We start from the raw sequence: 19,351 nt of genomic DNA on the forward strand, positions 1-19,351 counted from the left end.
TGAACTTTCTTTACTAAATCTTTCCCTCCCCCCCACACACACACACACACATATATATATATATATATATATATATATATATATATGTTAGTGTGTGTGTATATATATATATATATATATATATATATATATATATATATATATATATATATAAATTCTGACTCACGTCAGGATCAGACCCAGGTCTCTCAGGTGGAAAGCAAAGGGCGTTATCCACTGGGCCATACAAGTCTAAAAGAAGTTGGAACCTGAGAGCAACTGCACCCAAAGGAATTACCTGGGCAAGCTAACTGCTTGCATACCAGTTAAGTTTTCCCCAACTTCCCGACTCAGCAATGACCCAACAGACAACATTTCATTCGAATTATCCCTTCTGAGTGAATAAGATAGAAATCATCAACACACAATCACGTGTGGAACAGAAATAAATTTCTGACTCACGTCGGGATCGAACCCAGGTCTCTCAGGTGCAGTTGCTCTCAGGTTCCAACTTCTTTTAGACTTGTATGGCCCAGTGGATAACGCCCTTGCTTTCCACCTGAGAGACCTGGGTTCGATCCCGACGTGAGTCAGAAATTTATTTCTGTTCCACACGTGATTGTGTGTTGATGATTTCTATCTTATTCACAGAAGGGATAACAAATGTTGTCTGTTGGGTCACACAGTTGGAAGTTGGGGAAAACTCGCTGGTATGCAAGCAGTTAGTTTGCCCAGGTAATTCCCTTGCAGTTGCTCTCTCACCAACTTCTTTAGACTTGTATGGCCCAGTGGATAACGCCCTTGCTTTCCACCTGAGAGACCTGGGTTCGATCCCGACGTGAGTCAGAAATTTATTTCTGTTCCACACGTGATTGTGTGTTGATGATTTCTATATATATATATATATATATATATATATATATATATATATATATATATATATATATATATATAGGACATCATAACCTGTAGTGGGCTACATGCACACTACAAGCATTAATAAAGTTTCTTTACATCCCTTCTCCATCCCAGAGCTGCTTTGCTCTCTGCCGTTTGTCATCAATTCTCTGCGTTCTCTTGCCCAGTGGCCGTCAACTTCTTCAACTCCAGTGACGCAATTCTCACAAATGAAGAGTAAATTCTTCGAACTTGCCAACAGTGTTCTGGTTAAACCATTTCTGAACGACAGCACATTGTGCGTCACTCCTTGGACTTGATATTGATTGACTGATCAGCGTACAAGTCAGTGGTAGATCACAGGAACCCCGTCCTAACTGTTGACAATTCTTCTAGAATAATGTGCCTTACCTCTATAACCGTTCAGGTATTATGGACACCCCGTTATAATTTTCCACAAGAACAACATACAACAACACGTGCTAACAACCTCTGGGATATCACACTTGAGACTTTTTGGATGACAAGACATTTGCCTGTTTGTCCGCTTTGTGTTAGTTAATGAAATTCCACCAAGAATTTTACCCAGCTTACTGTTTTCATATTTTTGTCTTTTCTTCAGTGGAAAATTGGAGGATTTATTTACCTGCCCTATAATTAGCAATTCCTTTTATTTATAGCTTCTTTGCTGCATGTTATCAGAATATTTAAGCTACTGAACATGCACTGATGACAAATCAGCTCTCCATCTTCACAGCATAACAAAAAGGACCAACTGACGGGAGAAAGCACTGCGACCCGACTTACTTTCGAGATAGGAATGAGAGTGTTCAGTTTGAAGGTGAGGATCGCCCTCGTCAGGAGCACAATGAACACTCCGAAAGCAGCGTTTTCGAAGTCTGTCAGCTGGACTTCGCACGGACGAAATTCGACCCTCCAGCCAATGTCACTGTTGATTGGGGGGATCTTGAAACGCATTGTCTGCCAGTTGGTACTCTGAATGTTCTGTACAGAAAATACACGCTGTTAGGAGAGAGCCTCTATGATACTTGGCGGAAGTTATCATTCAAATACTTTTTTAAACCTTACGAACTTTTATGTCATTATACGATACATGAAAAATAAATCTACGATAACTGATGACCATACGTTACTAAGAGTTATCTTAGAAATATACATTACAGCACTAAGAGTTATCTTATGAATATACATTACAGTACTAAGAGCTGTCTTATGAGTTTACATTACAAAGAGCTATTTTTAGAAACTTTATAATTTATATGCTAAATAAAAAGTATTGTGGCATACATTCCACTAGCTTGATACTGTATTTTGTTTTTGTTAAAAAACAGAGCACCTCTATAAACAAATATCCAATTCAGTTTCTTGCCAATTAACACATTCAACAGAAACTTTACTAGTGCTTACAGTATTTTTTAAAAAACAGAACACCCATCATAAATAATTAAATGAAAGTAATATTTGTCATTATTACTTGTTCACGCACGAAGTACGCTAATCAACGCAAACTTCTGCTTTACACAAAATATTTTCTGAACATCAATTTAAGGGCATCGAGTGCAACAAACCAAGGAAAGCACAGAGAACTGCAAAGGCCGAGCGAAGGGAATCTTACTTCAAAATGATCCATCTCTCTCTTATCATCTTGGTGCAGCTTCTCGGAGAAGAGCGATATCGAATCCCGGATGAACAGATGAGCGATGTGTTGCGCAACGGACTCTTCGACTTTGTTATCGAGCAGTTTCTGTTTGATTTCTTTATCGTACACTAATGGTATGTCATTGTACCTGCAAGAGAGACAAAGCAACTGTCAGTACGGCAACAAATGGCACAGCGTTGTACCTGTGAAGGTGAAGATTTGGCTGTCAATAGGACCACAATGGCGTGGCATTGTCCCTGTCTCTTCATACAAGTAAAAGGGAACAATTACGCTTAAACATGAAAAGAATGGTATATCACTGTACTTATAAAGGTAAAAATGGCGACAATGGTGTTCACTGTTCCTTTAAATGTAAACTATTCACCTGTAAGTGAGAAAAAAAAAAGTTGCATCACTGTTTCTCTAAAAGTGAAAAATTTGCCTGTATTGTAAAACAACTGTGAATCACTTTTCCCTATAATAACTTATAAAACAATAGTGCAGAATTATTGTTCTTAAAGTCAACAATTCACCTGTTTATGAGACAGCAATGGTGGGTCATTGCCCCATTAAAAGGGAACAATTCGCCTGTAAGGAAGACAACAGTGGTATATCATTGTTCCTTCATAACTGAACAATTCTCTTGTAAGAAAGACAACAATGATGTGTGCCTGTTTCTCTAAAAGTGAACAATTCACCTATAAATAGGGAAACAATTGTGTATCCAAGTTTCCCTAAAAGTGAATTATTCCCCTTTACGTAAGACAACAATGGTGTATCACTGTTTCCCTTACATGGAACAATTCATCTGTAAGGACGACACCAATGGTATGTCACAATGGGTTACCACTATTCCTCCAAGAGCCAACAATTAATCTCCCGCTTTACATATAAGACAGAAATCTTGATCCTTACAAGATGGATTCAGTGATGGAAAACCTCGGGTCAAATTTATTTTCATGGAAGCATTAATTTTATTTTTCCGAAAATTCCGCACAGCGTTGCTCTTTCTGCCTTTTTACAACAGTCCTTTTAAAAGCTGGCAGTCTAACATCGTCAAATTTGTCCAAAGTTAATTTTCGCCTAAGAACAAAACCTTCTATGAAGCCTTGTAAGCAAGTCAACACAGTGGTCTGGTTCAGTGATTTGGAGGCTACTCGCATGGTAATAAGAGCTGAAAGATTCCGATTCCACGCACACCTATGAATAAAACACTTGACCCAGCCTACCTTGCTCCGCACTCCGAGAGGTAACAGTCGACGGAGTCGTACCGGGACTTGGGTATCACAAATCTATCATTCCTGAGGGGTTCAAGGCCACGTTCCTCTCTCGTCCGGCAGTCGACAGACCCAGAGATCACGTCCCATCGGCAGTCGACGTCAGTGAGGTGCCCCGGAAAATCGGACTCGCAGCCGTCAGGGCAAGCTGGAAAAATTTGACGTTTGCTTTAATCTGTATTACTATTAGAGTTATCTTGATGACGTTCACTTGTGAATTATGTTTTTTTGTTCTTTCAGCAACATCCGCACAGCATTATTAATAATGAATTGTGTAGTAATACGAGACAGAAGTCTTCTGGAGCTCTCCTTTAGCTTTACTGCCACTACCCAGAGGAGCTGGAGGAAAGCTCTGAGAACTTCTCGTGTAACTCGAGTGATACACGTTTAGGTATTCCTACAAAATTCACTGAAACAAGGAAAGAAGCGTATAACAGCAAGCTGATAAAATTCACATCACGCAATTCCCTCATCCGACTCAAGAAGAATAACAATACAGAAGGAACGACTGAAAACTCACCATGACGGGGCACAGCGGGGTGAGGTGGTCGTACAAGACTTTGGCCTCGCCAATGTTGCAGGCCTGGAAAGTCATCTGGAGGCACGAGCATCCCATACCGAAACCCATGGCGTCCAAATAGACGTGGTCCACCTTCGCCGCCTCTGCCGACGTGCCGTCGTCGCCGTACTGAGTCAAGTCCTCTATGAATGGACTGGGCGTTTTGAGGTCCTTGTAAACTGAGGAGTTGGAAGGATATGTACGTGATTAGTTCGTTGTAAACTCCGACGTGACCCTATGCAGCTTTAAAAACATAGCATGTAGTGTAAGGAAAATGGTAATATCATATGCATGCACACACGCGCTCTCTCTCTCTCTCTCTCTCTCTCTCTCTCTATATATATATATATATATATATATATATATATATATATATATATATATATATATATATATATATACATATATATATATATTATATATATATATATATATATATATTATATATAAATATATATATATACTGTACTTATATTATATATCATATATATAAATATATATGTATATATTATATATATATATGTGTATATCTATATACACACAAACACAAACGCACACGCATAACATAATATATATATATATATATATATATATATATATATATATATATATATATATATATATATATATATATATATATATATATATATATATATATATATATATATATATATATATAACTGCCAGGCCACGTATGGGGGTAGTGCAGTCGGCACACCTCACGCGGTGCAATTTTAGGCATTACTTCAGGTTATTTGCTGCGTAACTTCGGCCCCTAGATGCAACCTCTTTCGTTCCTTTTACTGTACTGTACTTCCTTTTACATTCTCTTTCTTCCATCTTACTTTCCACTCTCTCCTAACAATTGATTCATAGTGTAACTGAGAGGTTTTCCTCCTGTTACACCTTTCAAACCTTTTACTGTCAATTTTCGTTTCAGCGGTGAATGACCTCATAGGTACCAGTGCTTGGCCTTTGGCCTAAACTCTTTATTCAATTCAGTTCAATTCTATATTCAATTCAAACCACCAGGAGACGATTGTAGACCTTTTTCCTTTCATTATCTACTCACAGTACTGCAAAGCATTTGTCAAACAGCAGACAACATTCATAATAAATTTGCTATTTACCTTCCAGGCTGAAAAATATCTCACAAGATAACTGAACCTTTCATCTCTTAAATCTTTACCTGTTCTGAACTTATCGTGCACACTTTGTACCCACTCTTTTAGTGTCGTCCACTTCTAGTGGTCTGTCTGTGGTCTTCCATACAGACACAGGTTCTATTTTTTTTTTATTTTAGTGGCCAACCACCTTTCACTAAAAGTGTCCTGTGTGCTTAGGCAGCCTGCACATGGGACAGTTTTAGTGGAAAGAGACCAGCCATTAAGTGGCCGGCCACTAAAATAAAAAGAAATGGAACACATGTGTTTGTATAGAAGACAGCAGACGGGTCACTAAGAGTGGACGACACTAAAAGAGTGGGTACAAAGTGGCAACCATGTCTATTTCTTGGCCACACCACTGTAAAATCTGATATTATCAGCTGGCCACTAAGTGGCTGACCACTTAATGGACAGCCACCTTCCACTAAAAGTGTCCCATGTGCGGGCAGCCTAACAGAGATAGTCGATACTCTGGTAACTTTCCTGGTTGAGCAGATACTGGACTGCAAGAGGAGGATCTTGATATTTCTATTAAGATGCTAGTCGTTGTAAGTCGCTCCTGCTCCGTGAAGCCACAAGCAAAACTATGGCAACATCCACAGGGCCTAAAGGTTCTCAAACTCATGACATTTCCGGATAGGCAAGGGGATCAGAATACCATCAAAACATCCAGAGAGCATTAAAGAAAATTGTTAAAAACTGGAACTTTCAAAGTAACCAGAATCTCCAAGTTTGACAGTTTACCTTGAAATCAGACTCTAAAGTTGTTTAAGAGACCAGACTCACGAACCAACTGAAGCCTTGCAAGGTGTAAGACTTGCAAAATCATTGACACTTTCGAAGAAACCAGAGAATCACAAAACCATGACAAGTTTCAGAGACCTGAGACAGGAAAACCATAATGATTTCAGAGACCAGAAACTTACTTGGTACATTAATGGCGACCTTCTCTCCTCTGCGTTCCCGGATGTTACGTGTCAGATTCGAGTACCGTGGGTGGCTCTGAGTGATTGCCTCCGCCGGAAAGAATAAGGAGCGAGAAGCCCCTGAAGAAGGGTCGGGTTTGGTCGGCGGGTAGGTGAAGTCGGGGCATCCCAGTCTGTCGAAGAGAGACAAGATTGATATGGGTTATTGATTGTTGTGTGCCTGAGGCTTATTTTAGAGAGCATACGTTGATGATGATATCGTAATAATAATACTAATAATGCTAAGCGCCTTCACATATGGAATTTGAAACAAGAGAGAGAAGAGCTCACCTAGGGAAGCTGGTCAACGAAAGGACGACTTCGTCGGGTTGGAGCAAGCTCTGAACCTCACTCCTGCGAAAGCTCATGTTGTGCTCCACGATGTTGAAGTGCTGGACCAGTGACCCGTACGGGTGGCCCGGCGTCCCTTCAACCATGTATTCGGCATATTCGGGACGCCATAGAGATCTCACCTCTCTGTAAGCAAAAGAAAAGGGATATGACATAGAGGTAAAGGAGTTTAAAGAAGTTTTCCTCAGTCATCAGGTGCAACTAATACTTGAAAAGGGATTTACAGGTTTTAATAACAGTAAGCAAGGGGGGTTGGATGTGTTTACGTACGTACAGGAAGATTTTTTATACAGAAATTATTTGAATTGTGTACAAAGTTCAGGGTCTTGTAACGTCTACGTCTGATATTTGATGTTATTAAATATCTTACACTTAAACCAAATATTAATACAGTTCTCTGTATATATTTGATTTCCGTCTGATGTCTGGTCACTGAATCTGTAAATGGGATACACGGAAAGATGATTCCACTTCAACAATTACGAAAGCAGTTTGACAAATGGCAGCATTTGTTAAACAAGAGCATGACGTGGGGAATCACTGTCAAACAAGACTTTCAAAGGAAGAGCAATTCAACAAAAGCAGCATGGGAGCCGAGTTATTTTTCAGTCTGGGGATTGAAATAATAATTCTGTCAAACACAGGCATGAAAAGCTTAACCATGAATGAATATATTTTCTCAAGCATGAACTTGAAAGTGGATTTTTCAAAGAAGATGCATGGCACACTAAATACATCAGAATAAGGGCATGATTAATTGAATTATGGCAAAGAGAGACATGAAAAAAAGGGAATTTCAGGAGCCAAAAATCAACTTGTTATTGCAAAGGAAGACGGAAAAAATTAATCATCATTTTCGCGTTAATTAATATTGAAAAACGAATTCCTTGCCAAACACAAACACGAAACACAGAACTGTGAATCAAAAAAGAGTATGAAAAATGGTGCATATTCGATAATAAGAGACTAGGAAATAATCATTGCCCTGCTTATCTTCTAGAAAGGAGGAAACCCGGATTTATGTGCCAAATAGGAGGATGAAAACTAAAATCATATCAATCAGAGGGTGAAAACTATAATCATCTGAAAACCAGGAAAATTGGAATTATCTGTTAACTAGACTGATAAAAAAGTGAAACGATCTAAGGCATGAACAATTTTCTGTCTAACAGGAACAGGAACATGGAAGTATTTTTAGATTAGGAGCACTCAACATTGAATTATTTGCCACACGCAGAGAGGAAAAATTGATCTGCCTGTCCAAGAGGGGCTGAGATAACAGCTGTACCGGTAAAAAAAAAAGGTTGGGGGGGGGGGAAGTATAAGGAATTATCTGTCACACTTGATAAAAAATGGTATTACCGATTACACATATGCATGAGAAATAAAAATATGGGAAAAAATGTCACACTTGATAAAAAATGGAATTACCGATTACACATATGCATGAGAAATAAAAATATGGAAAAAACAAGGAAAATGGAATTAGTTATTGAACATAAGGAAGATAAATGGACTTAGGTATCGAACAGAATGAAAATGTTATTAGTCATCGAACAGAGATAAAATGGAATTAACTATCGCACAGAAGGAAAACAAAAATGGCATTAGCTTTCAAACGGAAGGGAGGAAAATGGGGATCAGCTGTCAGAGAGAAGGAATAAAAATGAAATTAGCTGTCAAGCAGGAGGAGGATTATGGAATTAGCTGTCTAACAAAAGAAAGAAAAATAGAATTAGCTATCTAACAGAAGGAAGAATAATGTTACTGTTTATTAAACAGAAGGAAGAAAACTGGAACTAACTATCAAACAGAAGAACAACAATAAAATTAGCTATCGAACAGAAAGAGGAAACATGTTATTAGCTACAAAACAGAAGAAAAATGAATTATTAACTACCTAACAGATGGAAGGAAAGTGGCATTAGCTATCTAACTGAAGAAAAATAAGATTAGCTATAGCAAAGAAGGAAGAATAATGAAATTAGCTATCGGATGGAAGGATGGCAAATGGAAGAAGAAAAATGAAATTAGCTATCTAACAGATGAGAAAAAAATGAAATTAGCTATCTAACAGATGAGAAAAAAATGAAATTAGCTATCTAACAGATGAGAAAAAAATGAAATTAGCTATCTAACAGATGAGAAAAAAATGAAATTAGCTATCCAACAGAAGACAAATAGAATTAAATATCGAACTGATGGGAGAAAAACAGGATTAGCTATTGGACAGAAAGATAAAAAAAATAAAATTAGAAAAACTGAATTAGCTATCGAATAGAATGAAGAGAAATGGAATTACCATTTGGACAGAAGGAAGTAAAATGGAATTTGCTAGCGAACAGAAGGGGGAAAAAATATTATGTATTAAAGAGAAGGACGAAAAATGGAATTACCTTTTGAACAGAAGGAAGAAAATGGAATTAGCACTCGAACAGAGAGAAAAAAGTGGAGTTAGTTATTGAACAGGTTCAATAGGTAACCTAATTCCATTTTTCGTCCTTATCTTTAATAAACAATATTTTTCTTCCTTCTGTTCGATAGCAAATTCCATTTTACTTCCTTCTGTCGAAATGGTAATTCCATTTGTCTTCATTCTATTCGACAGAAGAAAGAAGAAAAATGGAATTAGCTGTCAAAGACAAGAAAAATTGAGCAGAAGGCAGAAAAATGGATTTGGCACTCGAACAGAAGAGAAACGGAATTAGCTATCAAGAAAAGTGGAGTTACCTATTGAACAAAGGGAAGTAAAATTCTATTATTTATTGAACCGAAGGAAGAAAATGGACTCAGCTATAGAACAGAGGGAAGAAAACTGGAATTAGCTATCTAAAAGACGAAAAATGGAATTAGCACTCGGACAGAAGGAAGAATAATGGAACTGGCATTCGATCAAAAAGACAAAAAAAAATGGAATTAGCACTTGGATAGAAGGAAGAACAAACGAATTAGCTATCGAATAAATGGAATAAATGGAATGAAAATGGAGTTAGCTATCAAACAGAAGGAAGAAAAATAAAATAACCTATCGAACAAAAGGAAGAAAAAAGGATTTTGTTATTAAACAGAAGGAAACAAAAATGAAATTAGCTATCCACCAGAAGGAAGAAAAATGAAATTAGCTATAAACAGAGGAAGAAAAATTAAATAAGCAATCAAACAGAAGGAAGAAAAGATGAATTTGTTATCAAACAAAAGGGAGAAAAATTATATTATCTATCAAACAGAAAGAATAAAAATGAAATTAGTTATCAAACAAAAGGAAGAAGAATTGAATTAGTTATCAAACAGAAAGAATAAAAATGAAATTATTCATCAAACAGAAGAAATAAAAATGAAATTAGTTACCAAAACAGAAGGAAGAAAAGATTAAATTATCTATTGAACAGAAGGAATAAAAATGAAATTAACTATCCAACGGAAGGAGTAAAAATGAAACTAGCTATCCAACAGAAGGAAGAAAATTGAAATAAGCTATCAAACGTACGGAAACGAAATGGAATTAACCCTGAAACAAGAATAATAATGAAATCAGCTATCCAACAGAAGGAAACAAAAAAGAAATTAGCATCGATAAAACAGAAACAAGGAGAATGAGATCAACTATCAAAACTAGCTTCGCCAAATAAATGGGATTCGCTCACTTGGGATTTGTTTCTTCTGCTTCTCTGAGCACTTCCAGGAGTTCTGAGCCGCGCAGGGAGAGTCTGGCCTTCCTGTTCTCGTGGTCCAGCTTGATGATCATGTATTCAATCTGCGACGAAGAAGAAGATGTAGAGTCTTTAGTGGTGTTATAACAATGACAACTGTTCTGAATCCAAGATTCTAAAGCTTTATCATTATCATTACAAGACGAAGATAAGGTTTAACTTTAATCCCTATAATTACTGTAATTTAAAACCAGAGTTACCTGAATTGAAAGTTTCCATACAACAATAAGAACGCGTGTGAAAAATACAAAGATATAACAAACAATCAAAGAGAAATGTCGGTGCTGGGGTTTTCAAACAAGCACACATTGAGGAAAAGAAAAAAGAAATTTCGATTTATAGTGAACCAGATGTGTGATGTGTAAATACTGCCCATCTTTACATGCAATTAAAAATGATGTTTATGTAACTTACAAATAATAACAGGAGAAAAGAACGAAAACAATAATTATCACAGCTACGAGACAAGGGATTTATTCTGCACTCGACTTGCGCCCGTGACGGTGCAAAAGTACTCAACAGAACCTACTCGTCCAGTTCTTACTTCATCAAGAGTTACATCACCTACTGACAAGTTCATATACCAAGTCTTCAAATTTTCTCCTGAATAAAAACCCACACAAGTAAAACAAAAAGTCTCGTTAAAATATAAACCCGTAAACAAGTATACAACAGCACTCTCAGTGAAATTACAGTAGGACGCACAAACAATTACTGATATGCAATAATAGCTAACTTAAATATCTCGGTAACAAGTGGAGTAATTCTCACTTGAATACAGATTCGCTATCCAGTGCTGATTCAAAAGCATGCAAACAGGTAACAAAACTCTTGCTGAAATAAGAAATCGCTAAAAGTCAGCAGACAAGAGAACTCGCAACAGGCTGAGTTATTCTCGCAAAAATAAACGTTCGCAAAATACCTCCTGCCCAAAATCGGTTATATGAATGGCCAACAGGTGTTGCTGGTCTGACCCACAGTTGTTGGCGGCACGAGGAGAGCTCTAAAGCTTCGTAATAAAGTGAGAATGAATTTTTTCTTTATTTCAATTCAAGTTTATGTCAGGGAGACTGGCTCTATTCTATCCACGAGTTATGGAAATTTAACGAATATATCTGTCGCTAAGATAAGAACTGGCTAAATCCCTCGTTGAATAAAAAAAATTCATAATAAAAATTATCTTTATTTCACACGCGTGTTAAGCTGGCAATCAAACCAATTACAGGCTGCTATAGAGCAAGAGCCTGTGCCAGCACAAAGCTGGATAAATCTAAGTAGTAGTCAGACCAAGACAAAATCAGCTTCTTTAAATCTTCATTCCTAAGGTTATTCAGCACACAGAAACTAGCCTGAATAAATATGTGACCTTGAATAAGTCTGTGAAGTTCAACTAGTCAGGGATGCCTTTCGCATACCCGTGTTCACAACAATCTCTTAGCCAAGGTAAATATTTTTTATCCTAAAGACATGTTTCGTCCAAGAGAAGTGCATGATTGTTTGAGAGAAGACACAATCTTCGTTAGAGTTAACTGGCTGAAGTAACGATCAAATTCGGCTTCTAATTCTACAGTGCAGGAACGTACGGCTTCGCTTTCTTACTTTCGGCAAAATAAAAAAGAAAACTTAAGGCAATGGTGAATGTTGCTTAAAAGCAGCATTCCAGCCCTTCCAACTTCTTTTGAAGGAGATAATAATGGAGGAAGTACGTTCTCTGTACTTCAGAAAAAGTAAAAGTGCACTAATTTCTCGAAGATTAAAACACCAGAACAGACTCCACCTTATGCGCCAGAGTTTAAAGGGAAAGAGGGAAAGATCGCATTTTTCCCAATAATCCTACAACTTTAAGCACCCCTCTTGGTGTGAATATTTCACATACCGCATTCCAGATGTCACTCAACACACAAGAGTTATTGCCAGGACTGTGTGCGGGGTATAGTACCAGGACTGTAATTTAAAAAAAAAAAATCGATAAACTACATATTAAAAGGCAAATGAAAACATCCCGGGCCAACTTCCTGCTTCGCATTTAGGATGAGGCCGCTCTCTAAATGACGAGCAAAGGAAGAAAAGAATCCGCAAAGTATTGTGCTCGGGGAGGGAACTTCCCCTAAAGAATTTTTACCCTACTAATACCCTTCTGTCTGTCTGTCTACTTAAGGACTGTACTCTGAATGCACAACCTCGTGCCGTCAGATCATCAGCTTTACAACTAAAGAGGATAAGTTGGGCTTTTGCTGACGCATCTTCCATTAGACGAGTCACTGACGAACAGGAGTGTTCCGCTTCCTAGAAGCACGCACGCAGCAATAAAGGGGAGATATATATATATATATATATATATATATATATATATATATATATATATATATATATATATATATATATATATATATATATATATCTTTCACCAACATGCCGGCTTTCCCAAATACCCTATGTGGCTTGTGGCTTCAAAGTACAAACTAGGAATAGAAGCCCATATTCGTTCTCCAACTGATGAACTAACCTGAATCCTTCACAATGAACTTACACAAACAAACAATGAATAAATAAATCAAGAAACTCACACACACACATATATATATATATATATATATATATATATATATATATATATATATATATATATATATATATATATATTAAATCCGACACACACCTCAGCTCCAACAATCCCTCAGCTTTAGGAAACGTTCTACGATCCAGGAACCTTGAATTCGAGGAGGAAATAAAAATGGCAGACATGTCCACGCCAGAATACAGAACACAAAGGCTTGAGAGACGTTTCTACCTCCACTGCATACACAGAAGAGCGTAAGTCTGAGTCCTGACAGATATACGTACGTATGAACAATTAAGATTACATAATGCGTAGCTTATTCAGTTATGTGAAATAGCCTTCATTAGAGAGAGAGAGAGAGAGAGAGAGAGAGAGAGAGAGAGAGAGAGAGAGAGAGAGAGAGATCTACATGACTGTGGTACAATATTTTTAATCTGGAAGATTTTTTTTCGCAGTTTTCAGCGTCCATTTTTGTAGTTCCATTTCTACTTTCCAACTGTGGATCTACTAAATTCAAATCATTACGACTACTCTCTCTCTTTCATTTGTTACATAACTAAACTCTCCCTTAAAGCTAACACTACATACAACTAAATTCTCCATCCCTCTGAAAGACGCTAACATATTAAACAACAGTAAAATGACGCTTCATAAAAATTCTCTCACTAATATACAGTGCCACGCAAGAGCTTAAATCTCTTGCTCTATTTCTCTCAAAATGGACACGCAAGTAAACTCCGTTTCTCTCTATGATGCACTGTCACATGATAACTACGCTCTCTCTCTCTCTCTCTCTCTCTCTCTCTCTCTCTCTCTATAAAACACACTATAAAGGCAAATTATTTCCTTTTTCTTCAAGAGTGACACTTCAACACTTCTTTCCCTCTCAAGCCACTTCACAAGGTGAAGTGGCTCTTCTCATTTTGTTGAGAGAGAGAGAGAGAGAGAGAGAGAGAGAGAGAGAGAGAGAGAGAGAGAGAGAGATGACAATGATATGTCAAATGAAGAAAAAAACCAGAGCCATCATGAAAGCAAGATTTTATAAATCAAAGGATATATATACTGCATATATATATATATATATATATATATATATATATATATATATATATATATATATATATATAGAGAGAGAGAGAGAGAGAGAGAGAGAGAGAGAGAGAGAGAGATGAAATGATATATATATATATATATATATATATATATATATATATATATATATATATATATATATATATATATATATATAGAGAGAGAGAGAGAGAGAGAGAGAGAACTGCATATACGCACGCACACACACACACACACCATACGTTGTTACCAGGGAAAAGAATCAAGTCATTTTCAGCCTGCTATTGCGTAATTCAGTGAGCAGATCAAGCCAGGCAGACAGTCTGTTTGTGTGAGTGCGCGCGCGCGCGCATGCGTTCCCGAGCCCGCTTGATTGCGTCATGCGAAGCCCCCAAAGCAAGCACCAACCTTCGACAACAGCTCTGACATAAACACTGCCAGGTACTCACTCGAGCGCGGTTGTCAAGGATTTGCATTGGTTCAGTGACTTAAATTTGGTTCACTTTGAGCATTTGTTTACAGACACCCTCCTGCCCTTGCAAGGACAAAACCTTCGCCTAGCTAATGTACAGGACATAATTATCTCTTTTACTCACATTTCACAAAAATACATATGAACTAAATCTGGAGATTCAACGGAATTAAGTATCAACATATGACCTATCCATGACGTATCCAGGCCGTCAAAAATGACGGTGGCATTATAGAGGGTCGGAGTTGTGAGACGTTAGGCCTACGGCCTAAACGTGAAGTTCATGACCCACAGGCCATTTTGGAGCAAGAGAACAGGTAATCATTAAAAGGCAGAAAGCAAGGAACCTGAGGCCTAAGTGGGGACGATGCAACGAACCTTAGTACTGTCTATCTACAGTGTGCCAGGCGGTACATCATTTATGCGACTTCACTAAAAAAAACTTTTAACTTTCAAGCACATGGCGAAGTGGGAAACGATACATCCCCTCTTCTCGTGCGTTGCTGAAACAGCAAAGTTAATTATATATACCTTAGTTTTACCAGACCACTGAGCTGATTAACAGCTCTCCTAGGGCTGGCCCAAAGGATTAGACTTATTTTACGTGGCTAAGAACCAATTGGTTACTTAGCAACGGGACCTACAGCTTATTGTGGAATCCGAACCACATTATAGCGAGAAATGAATTTCTATCACCAGAAATAAATTCCTCTAACTCTTCATCAGCCGGTCGGGGAATTGAACTCCGGCCCATCGAGTGACAGTCCGCAGCTAAACACCAAGTCAGTACTAGAAGCGTCAGACGAAAAACCTTCAGGTAATCAAGTTACTTTAGGCATCAGCCAAATCTACTATTCCCCACCCCCACCCCCACCTCTCTCTCTCTCTCTTCTTCTTCTCCAAGGACAAAACTTCACGTCAACTCATGCACCTCAGTCGCTCCACGGCCGTGAGAATCTTCGGCTGTACGACAAAGGATGAATTTGAATGATGCCTCTTGGGGCAAACGCACACGCTAACTCTCTCACACACACGCACACACATACATCTATCTATCTCTTTCAATATACATTATATATATACATACATATATATATATATATATATATATATATATATATATATATATATATATATATATATATATATATATATATATATATATATATATATATATATATATATATATATATATATACATACATACATACATATACACATATATAGAATATATATACATATACAAAACAGTTCTAATAGAGTACGACATTAACCTTTATAGTAATCTCTCTCTCTCTCTCTCTCTCTCTCTCTCTATCGATTTCTCTTTTCGATTAATCGTTGTAGTTTCAAAGAAGCATTTCACATTTCATATTACATTCGAACTGCACTGTTCCTGTTAATAATAACGCTACTACTAATAATGGTAATGGTGATAATTATAATAAAATAACAACAGAAGACGAAGAGTGCTCCATAATTAGACAAGAGGGTATGTCATGAAGAACTCGTGGTCTAACAAACTCAAGACTAAATGAATTCTCATCTGTTCACCACGATCCAAGGAGGTCGTCCGTATATTTCATTCATTCCCAAATGTCGAAAATAAAAAAAAAAAAATACACGAACTAGCAAAGTGAACGATCCATGTTTCTCACCAGCACCGCAAAAGCAGTCCGATGAAAAGCTACGGAAGAAATTCTGTGAAATTTTGGGGGAAGGGTTGGCCATGGGCCAAGGACGCGTCCACTGGATTTTGAGATGGATCCGGACAAAGGCTTCGTCCTTATTCCTAAGAACGTCACCCACTCTCCCGTTTCCTCGTCCTTCGTTGGGACGGGAAGGCCTGAAGCGTAATATATAACGAATCTAACGCATGACAAGACTTGCATTCTAACAGAGTACTTTATGGAATAGCAACATTTGCAGCCCCCCGAAAGCCGAGCATTCTAGCAAACACAAAGACTCGCAGCCTTCACTCCCTGTCCTATTAAATAGCAAAACAAGCCACTTAATTAATGAGCATTTTACTGTTCAGCACAACTTGCAGTCTTGGCGAATAAGTGACTCGACTGAACGGTGACTCTGCAAGAAAACAAAAGAAGATGCATACAAGCGCTATGCTGATAACCGTCCAGTTCAGAATACTGTCAAAATCGTAACGTATAACTGATCTATCTTTCTCCGGAACCCCCTGTTAAATATCGAGGGTATGCGCGCATGCCCATGTCAAGGATATGAAATTGACATGCGCACAAAACCATTCAGTCTCAAATAAGCTAAAGGAAAGAAATCACGATTTTGTATCTTAACCACCACGAGAACACTTTCTCGAGAAAGCAAAATAAGAGAGAGAGAGAGAGAGAGAGAGAACACTTGAGCAGCTCTGGTGCCCGCCATGGGCCTGAAAAGCAATGCTTGCTGGCGGCCTGTCAGCAAGCACTGTCAGCGTACGAGAGAGCACGCTGGCTGACACGTGATGACGCGTCGCCTCTTGAGAGTGCGTTCAAGGACACAAGAATGACAGCAACGAAAATGGCGGTAAATGATGCGAAAGTCATAAAAAAAAACATTCGAAAAGAAAAACACACAACAATATCACCGAGACTTGTAATGCTGACATTGAAAATTAATCGTAAAAACTGGTGATAAAAATAAATGCAGCTGAAAGTCATGGTATCACTGATTACAACATTAGGATTTACTTATCACTACCTTTATCAGGACTACAGCTTACGAAAACAACAATAAACAGAAGCACAACAAAACGGTCAAAGATAAGAATTAAAATAACAACAAAGAATAAAAATGTTAATAGTCACGTTCTGAACAATACTCAAAGTAAATTATAGCAACATCGTTGACTTACAGGCTGTTTCATCAGGCGTCACATGAACACAAAATTAAAAAAAAAAAAAGAAGAAAGAATAAAGGCGGTAAAAGGGGCGCTGAGGGAAATGAGAGTAAATAGGACCGAGGGTAAAGGAAAGACAGAGAGGAAAAGAAAAAAGAAAAAGACTGGAAGGAGGGTAAAAAAAAAAAAAAAAAAACAATGCAAATAAAGAGACGTGGAAAAACTAATAGACAACTTATAATAAATGGAAACAGAAACAGAATCAGGAAGAATGAAAGAGAATAACGGAAGGAAGAATTTGAGAAAAAAGTCTAAAATATACAAGGAGGAAGAAGAATAAGAAAAGGAAGAGGCGAGGACAGCAGGAAGGGAAGGAAGATTTATCGCGAAGAATCAGGAATAACAGAAGAGGAGAACAGGAAGAAAAAAATCAGGAACAACAGACGGGATAACAGGAAGGAAGGGTAAGAGAATACAGTATAAAATATAACAAGGAGGAAGAGGAGGAAGAAAAGGAAGAGGAGGGGACAGGAGGAAGAGAAGGAAGACGCATTCTGTGCCATCCAGCAATCAGAGGCAATGTCTAAGAAGAGGGCAATTTAGGGCTTTGAAAGAGAGAGAGAGAGAGAGAGAGAGAGAGAGAGAGAGAGAGAGAGAGAGAGAGAGAGAGAGAGAGAGAGAGAGAGAGAGAGAGAGAGCAATGCATTTTCAGGTCACATGCGGCGATAAATATAGCAGAGGCCACAGGAACTGAATGCAGATGGAGATGAAGCTTTCGTGTTATTTTAACACATCGGTAAATTCGAAAATGTTTTAAAATAGGGAGGACGTGCTAGGCACCTTAATCTTTTTGTTAACCCGACGCCCCCCCACCCCCGCCTCTCTCTCTCTCTCTCTCTCTCTCTCTCTCTCTCTCTATATATATATATATATATATATATATATATATATATATATATATATATTACACACAATATATATAAATAAATAAATAAATATAAATATATATAAATATATATATATATATATATATATATATATATATATATATATATATATATATATATATATATATAAATAATGTGTGTATGTATACACACACACACGCAACATATATATATATATATATATATATATATATATATATATATATATATATATATATATATATATACATATACAGTATGTGTGTGTGTGTGCGTCAAAATCAGCTCGAAACTCCCTGCATCATGACATCGCAAAACCCGGCGAAGAAAAGTTTTCAAAATCTGATATTCTGACTTTGCATCTGCCCACTTCCCAAAATTTCTTTCGGAGCCCGTTTCTCTCTCTCTCTCTGAGTATCAACAGCTTCCCGTTTCCCACCGCTTCGCAGAAAAGCACTTAAGCACTTTGGCAACCAATGGAACCGTTCCATTTCCCACAATAAACTGAATCCGAGGGGCCACTTAACTCTGAGCAAAGGGAAAAACGGTTGTCCTTATGGGAAGGCGTGAAACAGAAACCAGGTGTGTATAACCTTCCAGAACTGACGATTCGGTCATGATATTTATCTGCGCAGCGCTGTCACTGTCTTCCTTTACGTCTAATTGTGAGAAGAACAAAGAAACTCTCTTAACCTGGATTAAGGTCGTCAGTCCTTTTAATCTCGCCGACCCGACCAGTTCTAAACTGAAACGTCTGTACTGAGAGAAGTCAAAAGAGAAACTATGCAAAACTAATAAAACAGCCACTTTCATAATAAAGCTTTAAAAAGCTTTACTTGGTTTCTCATTTCTCTGTGTACTTTCATTATATAGCATAACATATAAACAGAATTTCTCATCCTTT

The 19,351-nt window shown here is 37.5% G+C and overlaps 1 protein-coding gene across 1 annotated transcript in view; it reads right to left on the bottom strand.

The window, feature by feature from the left end:
• Positions 1–19,351, bottom strand: part of Gclc (glutamate--cysteine ligase) — a 67,145-nt gene that overhangs the window by 4,853 nt on the left and 42,941 nt on the right. The window contains 8 exon segments of the mRNA XM_067112566.1: positions 1,684–1,881; positions 2,513–2,684; positions 3,766–3,925; positions 3,928–3,961; positions 4,334–4,551; positions 6,465–6,637; positions 6,795–6,980; positions 10,499–10,608. Coding sequence (XP_066968667.1) covers positions 1,684–1,881; positions 2,513–2,684; positions 3,766–3,925; positions 3,928–3,961; positions 4,334–4,551; positions 6,465–6,637; positions 6,795–6,980; positions 10,499–10,608 — 1,251 coding nt within the window.

The sequence above is a fragment of the Macrobrachium rosenbergii genome, chromosome 12, assembly GCF_040412425.1.
Source record: "Macrobrachium rosenbergii isolate ZJJX-2024 chromosome 12, ASM4041242v1, whole genome shotgun sequence".
NCBI lineage: Eukaryota > Metazoa > Arthropoda > Malacostraca > Decapoda > Palaemonidae > Macrobrachium > Macrobrachium rosenbergii.